Below are 10126 nucleotides of genomic sequence, written 5' to 3'. Positions count from 1 at the left end.
AAGCCTTCGGTGTTTAATTTTAAGAAAAAAAAAAAAACACTTCCAATGTCAAATATGCTGTGGACCACTAAGTGTTGAATATTATGCTATAAAAGTGTTTTGTCACCATTATGTGTCTTTTTATTTTACTGTGGCTTCATTATAGAGTAAATGCAATTCAAATAAATACACAAAATCTGAATATGCTCATTGCATTGCTGAGTAGTTACCTAATTTTATTTTGGTATTAAAGTGGATTGTTGTTCATTTATGTCTACATTTATCTGTCTACTAGTAACACTATTTGCTCAAAGGTTGGGAAATGCTGATCAAAACACGATTTGAGTTAAAGATAGAGGGAAAAATTCTTTACATTTTTTTATTGAAAAAAAGTAACTACTGCATAATCATAAAATAATTTTGGGGGAATGTTTTTGTTTCCTCGGAGGGTGGAGGTGGTGGTGATTCCCATCTGTAGAGTGAAAAGAAGACATATTGGATTGTTTTTATTGATGGAGCACCACACTGTTTTGTCACAAAAGTATTGTGAGTGTTAAATTAGTTCTATTTCGACCAAGAATCTAGGCCTCTAACTGCTGTTAAGTTGCTGGTGATCAATAATTTGCATGCTACTTTGTACAGTGACATACTGCCTCCCAAAGTATTCAGCAAATGTAGAATCACCAATGTGCTTTCCCCTCACTCCCAGTGGATCGAAAGTAATCGAACACCTGCCGTTCTACATGCCAATGGCCTCCTTCCACCATTTTTGACAATGTGATGTGGTCTATGATCTATGATCTCCATTTTTTTTAGGTTCAAAAGTACTTCACGGCATGCCTTTTTAGCTGCTGGTGAGATTGCACTCACCTGGCCAGGGTGCTTCTTTTTTTAGTCCTGCTTCTTGGGATTGTTGACGGCCACGTAGTGGTACAGTACCACCAGCAGGAACAGGGACACGCCAAGCATGTTAGCAAAAATGGCCAGCTGCACGTCTGTCACCATTCTGTCAAGTGGGAATACATTTTTAATAAATTAATTTATGGAAGGGGCGCTAATGTAAGAAATGACCTTTATGGACTTCAAAAGTAACAGATGGAAGACGAAACTGAACCAAAAAACACATATTCGTGGAAAATGCTCAAAACTATTCGTCGAGTAAGCTAGCAATATCAAGCTGGGGTAGTTTAGCAAACGACATCGATAGACACATCGATCAAATAATAACACGTACGTTTGTAATATGTTTGTGGAACAATGTGACTACTTACATTATCCTTTTAAATATTTTCTTAGAGGAAAAGTGGTGATTTTAGGACGAGCTCATATGACACGGAAACTTCAATCACTTCCGGTTTAAGCAGAAAGACACGTCACGTTTCGTCGTCTGAGTGATGCATTGCATGTACCTCGTAAAATACAAAATTGTCACAAAACTGTTTGACTGTTCGATCGAGCAGTGTCCTGGTGGTCTACGCAATGGTTCGTAACTCAAATACTCGGAAGTTGGTGGAACATTGGTACATTGTACAAGTACGTTTTTTTCACATCTGCTCCGTTGTTTTGGTCCCAAGACATTCGCATGCTGCTCAAATACCATGGACTCATCGTAAGAAAGATTCTAATTTCCATAAAGTCGATATATCGTTCTGGTCCCGCCTACGCAATGACGTTATCATTCACCACAACAAAAAACAGCTGGAAGTCATACAAGATGGCCGCCGCGTCGGTCGCAGGGCTCGAAGCCCACAACATGGATGAGAAAAAAATCCAATACTTCTCGTCCATCAATTCCATGGCCAAAAAGATCATGCAGGAGCGGGAGAAAATCAAAAACCAGCACGGGTCGGCGTGGGACAAAATGTCGCCGCAAGAGCAGGACAACGTCATCGACAACTGGATGATGGACCCGCAGATCCAAGCCCGATATGCTATGCATCAAGTGGACCGGGAGGAAGTGGTCTGCTACCCAAAGCTCCTCATAGAGACCGGACAGAAGATCGTCCGATTTGGGGAAGAGGTGCTTTGAGACATTGACGATCGTAGTTGAAACCACAGTTTTTCGGCCATTGTCGCTTCGTTGCTAACCGCTCTAGCCACGTAGCAATGGAGCGCTAGCTTGTAGTTTAAGTTTTGTTTCGTTGTGTTGAAATTAAAAACTCGTCACTAATAGTTCACGACATACTGTAGTGACTGTGCCTTTATGTTGCTTTTCGAAAGTTGTGGTGAACACGTAACATTTTTCTTGTGACGTCACGAGCATTGTCAACGCCTCATCGACAAGACTGTAAATCTAACAATTAACGTGGTCTAAACTATAAGATGAAGTATCGTTTTTCTTTTTTTTTGTGTGTGGCCAGGACATCACATGGCAAGACGAGCATTCAGCCCCCTTCTCATGGGAAACCAAGGTAAACATAATTCACTTAAAGGCGTTGTGACGTAATCAAAACAGCTGACATGGAAGGATGCCTTCAAAACAAGGCTCCCCGATTCAGTCAAGGATAAAGAGGAATGAGCTTTTTAAGAGAAGGCAACGGTCGTTTCAGTGGAAAATGTTAGAATTGAAAAACAAACAGTGGAGGTAAAACAGCACAATCTGTCAGCTGGATACAAGTCTCTCTCTCTCTATGGCCGTTTTTTAAAGGGCAGATATAACATGAGCCAGCCCTCATCCCACTTTAATATGTCCCCTGAAAGCATTTCTCACTATCTTTCAGAGCCAGATGGAATTCAGTTTTACATCTGGGCCAGACCAGGGAAGTTACGTCTCTCAGGGGGACGCCAAATCTGCAAAGACCCCTCACTTCACTCAAAATGGCAAAAGTTCGATGGGAACCAAGGTACTTAATGTTTTGTGTGTTTTTTTTTGCCTGCTTGTGGCTTCTCTGTGCTCAGCTAACCACAGTATGAAACAAATATTTTTCAACAAAATGGCCAATCACTAGTTTAAAAAAAATGACACAAATCCATTGAATAGCGAATGGTTCAATCCAAAGCATATTTTCTGAATTCCAAAATAGATCTGATGTTTGAGGCTTTGACGGTTCTCACTATGGGTTAAAGGACAACCGACATCACTTTTTTTGTTTCCTAACTGACATCAGAAAAAAACGTCTTATAGCATCTAAAATACCCAAAACACACAGGCTGATATTTTTAGTCAAATGCAATACACCAATAAAAATGACTTAAAGTGTCCAAAATCTGCAAAAAAAATGAGCTACAAATTGGGCATTTTGAGGTATCTGGGGGCGGGAAATGTAGCACCAAAAAGAGGCAGAAAATGGCGACAAAGCTCCGTGTAAGAAATTAATCAGCCCGTTTGTTTTTTGTCCACAGGCTGATTAATTCCTTACACGGAGCTTTGTCGCCCTCTTCTGCCTCTTTTTGGTGCTACACAGAGTTTTCAGACCAAACAAAGTCCAGCAAAATGCATTGACGTGATGGAAGGACTGCTACAATGTGTCCTTTTTATCGGTCAGGGGCGTTCCTTCAGTGACGTAACGTGAGGACTCGTCACCAAGAAAAAAACTGACTTCCGGAATATTCAGCGCGAGTCTTAAAACAAACAAATATAGCTATATGCGGTGGAATCTTTGTAAAATACGCTCAGTAGAAGTCATTTGAAGCCATTTTACAAATGATGGGCACAACTTGTCCGGAGACGTCGGTTGTCCTTTAAGTCATGGGAAGATCCACACATGCCCAGCACCTGAATGTATTTCTTTTTTTAAATCCAAAAAATACAAGAACAGGTAAATAAATAAAAATAAAAGCAGGTTGATGTGTGCTGAAACAGATCTCTCCCACCCTATGTGTATTATAACATCATATAAAATGACTTTTTGTTTTGTTTTACTAAGGTGTTGGTGAGCGAAAGCAGACGTCCCGAGGAAGAGTCTGCTTTCTGGAAGATCAGCGCTGAGCGTTCGCGACTGGAGGGCGAGCAAGCAGATTTCCAGTCACTAACGCCCAGCCAGATCAAGTCACTTGAGAAAGGGGAGAAGACGCTGCCCTCGTACCTGCGCCAGGTAAACGCCATTTTGAATAATCATTTTCAGAGGGAAGGAATTGTTTACGAAATTTGACTAAAACCTACTTAATAATAATACATTTAATTTCTAAGCGCCTTTCAAAACTCTCAAGGACACTTTACAGTCATGGGATTTTTTTGTGGGGGTGAGCAGTGGCAACCATTCGCGCCAGCGTTCACTCTACCCGGTAGTGTCCTATGGAAACCAAAGAAGAAGAAAAAAAAATCAACAAAATAAAAGGGAGATGAACATAATCTGAAATCTCAAAACACAAGCAGGCTTCAACAAGCTAAACTTTTACTTTTGTGTTTGCGACAGCTTCTATTCTAGTCCTGATTGTGCCATAGTAAACGTTTCACAATAACTTTGTACAGTGATACCTTGGTTTACGAACTTAATTGATTCCCAGAAAGAGTGTGTAAGGTCAAAAGTGTGTATCCCAAACATTAATTTCCCATAGGAAACCATTAAAATGACAATAATCCGTTCCCAGGTGCCATTGTAAACGTTTCACAATAACTCTGTACAGTGATACCTTGGCTTACAAACTTAATTGGTTCCCAGACAGAGTGTGTAAGGCGAAAGGTGTGTATCCCAAACATTAATTTCCCATAGGAAACCATTAAAATGAGAATAATCCGTTCCCAGCTCCCCATAAAACAATTTCCTACTTTCTAATCCTTAAAACTACACATAAATATACCTTATTTTATGTATAATAAATGTGCTATGGTATTGTAATTAAAGAAATAAACTGTACTGTATAATAAAGTCATTTTATTTACCTTTGTAAGAACAGAGCTTCAATGTGTTTGTCCACAGGAGATGTCTTACCCTGTCAAAGAGCCGGAGTCGGAACCACACCCCCTGGCGCTGTCCAGGCCGGCCAAGCAACGGGCACCCAAGCCTCCCGCGCCGCAACCTCAGCCGGCTCCTGCTGCGATCTCCATTTCGCCAAGCCCCGTCCCCCCGCTCAGCGTTCCGTCATCAGTGGCGGGTTGGGAGCGGTCGCAGAGCACTCTCCCGGTTGTTAGCTACACCGTGGATGAGGTGTTTCCGAGTCCCCTTGTCAAAAGTCCCACTATCCCCGGCAACAAGGAGAAAGAGGACAACACCTCGCCTAGTAGTCCTGCTTTTCCTCAGGTGACCTTGACTTGACTGTTAGTTTAGTTAATCTCCATTGTTAGCTTGAGTCTTAGCTTTCAATGTTAGCCTCCATTGTTAGCTTGAGTCTTAGCTTTCAATATTATTTCAATTCAGAATTTAGTGTCCATTTGCAGGTTAGTTTGCCTCCATTGTTAGCTTGAGTCTTAGCTTTAAATCTTAGCCTCCATTGTTAGCTTGAGTTTAGGTTTCAATGTTATTTCAATTCCGAATTTAGCATCCATTTACAGTTTAGTTAGCCTCCGTTGTTAGCTCCAGTCTGAGCTATCAATGTTAGCCTCCACTGTTAGCTCGAGTTTTAGCTTTCAATGTTAGCCTACATTGTTAGCTTGAGTTTTAGTTTTCAATATTATTTTGATTCTGAATTTAGCGTCCATTTACAGTTTAGTTAGCCTCCATTGATAGCTTGAGTCTTAACTTTCAATGTTATTTCGATTCCAAATTTAGCGTCCATTTTCATTAGTTAGCCTCCATTGTTAGCTCGAGTCTTAGCTTTCAATGATTGCCTCCATTGTTAGATTGAGTCTTAACTTTCAATGTTATTTCGATTCCAAATTTTTCGTACATTTACAGCCCCAACATTCATGCTTCAATGTTATCCAGTTATATCACATAACATTAGCTTCATATTTATATCTTCTGAGCAAAGAAAACATGTTATTTTATGACCATCTCTACTACCAACTGTAAAATCTTAATCACTCACTAAAAATTTCCTCTCCTTTCAGTTTAACGCTGGCAACAACCTCCTGAAGACAGGATTCGACTTTCTGGACAACTGGTAAACCGGCCAGTGAATCCGGGGCTGCTGGAATGACATCCTCGTCACTTCACGGACATTCCACTCATCCAATTCCATGCCCCAATGTTACCATTTGAGGTGTTTGTTGTTATGAACACTTCCACTTCTTGCTTACCACTGCCTGACCTCTAGATTGCTTGACCAGACCATTGCCAAGCCAATTGCATTAGCATCCGTTAGCTTGATTTATGTATTAGAGCACCACCGATGTCACTCATTCTGGAGCTTTTCTCTTGAAATGCAATCAGTGTTAAAATAACTCCATGCCAACAACTTAAGATCTTGTTTGGTAATCAGCTCGAGCACAATACTTTCTTGATAGTGCATGTAAACATGCAAAATAGCCTTTTAGCCTCTCGTTGGTTAGCCACATGCTAACTGCCTTGTAATGAGAGCCAATTCGTTTGGAAATCATGTCACATTCTGTTTTTGAGAGCAAAAATACTACAGTTCAGCAAGTAGGTACTCATGGCAACAAAATAGTAAACAATCCCAATAATTGCCAAATTGTAGCCCTCGTGGAAATTTTACGTTCATTTTTCTTGAAGTGTTTATCAGGTACATTTTGTAGCCTTGTGTTGACCAATCACACACGTGAGTTAGCATCACGTCGCATGAATCTTGACACAAGACATTTTTTTTTTTAAAGGCGATGTTGCGACAGGTCCTAAATGCCACTAGAGAACTATTTTACGGCGATATTAGTGCACTGGTTTTCAGGACCACCACGCATGTGCGCTCGTTTTTGCATTCTGTGATTTTTTAAGTCGCATTGCAATAAAGGAAAATTAGGAAAAAAGTACATTATCATCTTTTACTATTTTTTTAACAGTTATGCACGTTTTTTTGCATGAATAGTGCCACTTTGGCCATATAGATGGACACTACTGCATATCTTAAAACCACGACATATACGCTTGAGTACTCACAATACAAGTACACGGTCTTAACGCTCAAATGGTGTTTGTAATCGTTCATATTTCAGTTACAGCAACGATCTGACAGCAAGAAAGGGACGCGCATTTCGCACAACTTTGCATCGGTCGCACCTCTTCACGATGTCGTGAGTGTGAGGCGTGACGTCATTGGCGTGCGATGTAGCGCCACTGCTGCTGGTTCCCTGCGCGACAAGCTCGGTTGAGCCGGACGCCGTCCGCAGGATGTCGCTGAGGGTGGGTCGGTCCATCGGGTATTTGCTTGGGTGGGACAGGAGGACTTTGTTGGTATAACTGATCAGAAAGTCACCTCCCATCTGAAAAAATAGATTTTCAAGCTTTAGCGTTATGTGGCTAACGATATTAAACTAGTTAGCTAGTAAACTTAACTCATTCACTGCCATTGACGAATTTATTTGGAAATTGAAAATATGACAGAGCGCCATTCCGGAATTAGTTTGGGTTTTGTTTCCATCTTGCTTGGATGCCGATAAAGCGCTGGTTTTTTTCCCTTCCACCAGGAGGCAGCATTGACCTTTTTTTTTCCATGTTAGCACTTTGTTCCAGCTTCAGCTGTTTTTATAGAGCTGTATAAACCAATATTGTATTGTATTTTGGACAGCCACCCTCATTTCAAGCTTATATAACTCCAGACCCATATAATTTAGGAATTAACTTTTTTTTTTTTTTTCTTAGCCTGCATTGAATGTTTATGTAGTTCTAAAACTCTATATTTATAATCCTGTGACTGTAAAGTGTCCTTGAGAGTTTTAAAAGGCACTTAGAAATTAAATGTATTATTATTATTTTATTATTATTTAGTGGGTTCCAAAATTCGAGTGACAATGACAAAAACCCTGGCACTGGAGTGGACACATTTTTGCATATCGTCTGGCAGTGAATGAATTAATGGGATAAGTTATGTGGCAAATAGGCCGAGTGAGGCCAATTTGCTACTTGAAAACTAGCTGTGATAAGAATTCAATGTACCTGGTAGATGTCTTCCAGCATGTGCATGGGGAATTCCGGGAAGTCTCTTTTGGCAGCTTGGTACTCGGAATATCGAAGTATGGAGTCAAAGTTCATGACTTTAGCGCATGATGAGATCAGTCCAAAGCTCCGGTAGATCTAAAACCAAACCAATTTACCGATCCATGCGCACCAAATCCAGCAGACATTTAAACAGCTTCTTCCCCCACCATTAACCTCTTTGCAATTTTTTCATGATGATACTAGTGCAGCGTGTTCTACCGGAAACAAATTCCTTGTGTGTTCTACATACTTGGCAATAAAGATGATTCTGAATAGGACAATTATTTAGCTGAAATTAGGACCTGATAATATAACAGCCTGAAAATAATCTTTAAGAGTTTGCAAAACTGACGGTGATTTTGTAAAATGACAACTCTCAGACTACAATTAAGAGGAAAAAAAAATGAAGAAACTCAAGCAAAGTGGTGAAATAGATGATCATCGACTAGCCCTAACTGTAAACTACCTTCCTCTTTGGATCCAGTACAAAGTCCAAGGAACATTTAGTCTGCTGCAGCCACAACCGAGCCCCCTCCAGAGCCCCGAAAGACACTACGATGACCTTCACAGACCGAGCCTCCAGGGCAGCCTTTCAATGACAAGAAAACATGTTTATTTAAAGTCATTTTTATGTTTGGTGACTTTTGGGCCAACTAACCTTGCTGCCCTCCAGCTCAGCCACATGGTCGCGTCACGGTAGTCATCCGAAATGTCTGATGAGAACCAGGAGAAGGTTCTCCCCCGAAGAACGGTAGTGATCTAGGGTGACACGCCTTCAAATGGAAGACAAATCATATTTAAAGTTGACTGTGGCCAACTAAACTTAACCTGATTAACTGCTGTTTAATGGCTAACAATACTTTAAAGGACTGACTGAATTAAAAAAAAAAACATTCTAGATACAAAGCTGAGGCTAACTTGGTAAGAGAGCTTGCAAAAGGGGTTGCGTGATCAAAATGATTTGTGAAAGAGCAGCTATATAATGCTTAACTGACATATCTATAGGCTAAACTGTCTTTTTTTTCCGAAGAAGAATGCACGTGTCAAAACGGCATTACTCACTTTCCACTGCGTCCATCAGTCAGCAAAGTTTCTGGGCTAAAAATGTCCGCCGTTTCTCCCCCTAACGTTACAGGAGCACAGGATGACTGAAGACTTCGGTCCACATGCTCCAAGAAGGAGTCCCACTCGCTCTGTGCAGACACATGGATGTTAAAAGAGGAACTATTGTATAAAAATTGTGGAATTTGAGGCACAAACCTGGAGCTGGAGTAGCTCCTCCACCTGTTCTCTCACTGTTGGATGGCTGTGAAAAAAACATAACAATTCAGCACTTTTGATAACTTTATTGTTACAAATACATCAAAACCTACAAAAAGTGAGTATAATTTCAAATTTATATGTGCTGAAAAAGTTAAATAAAATGACTATCAAGCATTCTCACGATTTATTTTTCTTTGAGTTTTCTGGGAGACTGACAAGAATACTTCATCATAACATGCTTATCATGGTGATTATTTAACCTGCTACAATACACAATTGAGTGGAATGTTCATGTAGTAATCTGCGACCTTTGGTTTATTTACACGTACCGACAAAACTTCTGCCAGACGGCCTCGGCTTCGCTTTTCTTCTTCACCCCGATGCTATGAAAGAGAAAGTAAATTAATGTACACAACTTACTGTTGTTTTTAAAATCACAGTACTTGTAATAAACGCCATTTTGAATTAAGCTCACCTCTTGTAGAATTCTGCTCCAGCTGCAATCAGGGCCAATAAAGTGGCGATTTTGTAGGGGACAAAGTCCTCCATGGAATCTTTAAGAGTACATTGAAACTTAAATTGTTGCAATGTTTAAATAATCTGCAATTCTCCACGAAGAAGCGTGAGGGGAAAACATAAAAAAAGATGTAACTACTAAAAGATACACTGCTGTGAACAGGTTACAACTGTTATGTATGTAATGTTATGGTACCAAATGACTTTTCCTACCCTCCGCATCCTTCTTGGCCTGCTGTAGCAGAGAATTTCCCAGAGTTACGAACTGCTTCAGAGCATCAGTGAGGCTTTCCTCCTCCGGGATGACGTCTTCCTCCATGGCCAGAAGGGTTCTCCTGAAACCGTAAAACTCTCAAGACGATAAAAACGCACTAAACTTGGTACGATGGCGCTTCCGG

General features: G+C 40.5%; 3 protein-coding genes across 3 annotated transcripts; 1 reads left to right on the top strand and 2 right to left on the bottom strand.

Annotated features, from left to right (window-relative positions):
* Positions 1-194: 194 nt before the first annotated feature.
* Positions 195-1254, bottom strand: ost4 (oligosaccharyltransferase complex subunit 4 (non-catalytic)). The gene is made up of 3 exons (XM_089021549.1): positions 1251-1254; positions 850-985; positions 195-451 (listed from the first exon to the last, which is right to left on the bottom strand). Exon 2 carries the CDS (start codon positions 982-984, stop codon positions 871-873), a length of 114 nt encoding a protein of 37 aa, XP_088877675.1. The 5' UTR covers position 985; positions 1251-1254; the 3' UTR covers positions 195-451; positions 850-870.
* Positions 1255-1667: 413 nt separating this feature from the next.
* On the top strand, positions 1668-6789 carry lg19h1orf198 (linkage group 19 C1orf198 homolog). The gene is made up of 6 exons (XM_089021547.1): positions 1668-1999; positions 2340-2390; positions 2700-2822; positions 3846-4013; positions 4839-5159; positions 5909-6789. The coding sequence occupies exons 1-6, from the start codon at positions 1694-1696 to the stop codon at positions 5963-5965; spliced, it is 1026 nt and encodes a 341-aa protein (XP_088877673.1). The 5' UTR covers positions 1668-1693; the 3' UTR covers positions 5966-6789.
* Positions 6790-6928: 139 nt separating this feature from the next.
* On the bottom strand, positions 6929-10121 carry selenol (selenoprotein L). The gene is made up of 9 exons (XM_089021548.1): positions 9942-10121; positions 9688-9766; positions 9542-9595; positions 9210-9255; positions 9012-9142; positions 8608-8722; positions 8416-8538; positions 7908-8045; positions 6929-7234 (listed from the first exon to the last, which is right to left on the bottom strand). The coding sequence occupies exons 1-9, from the start codon at positions 10045-10047 to the stop codon at positions 6968-6970; spliced, it is 1059 nt and encodes a 352-aa protein (XP_088877674.1). The 5' UTR covers positions 10048-10121; the 3' UTR covers positions 6929-6967.
* Positions 10122-10126: the final 5 nt, after the last annotated feature.

Source organism: Hippocampus bargibanti, linkage group LG19 (genome assembly GCF_051943395.1).
Source record: "Hippocampus bargibanti isolate YZ-2025 linkage group LG19, ASM5194339v1, whole genome shotgun sequence".
Taxonomy (NCBI): domain Eukaryota; kingdom Metazoa; phylum Chordata; class Actinopteri; order Syngnathiformes; family Syngnathidae; genus Hippocampus; species Hippocampus bargibanti.
Note: the sequence above shows the minus strand (reverse complement) of the source record. Positions and strands in the feature narration are given on the sequence as shown.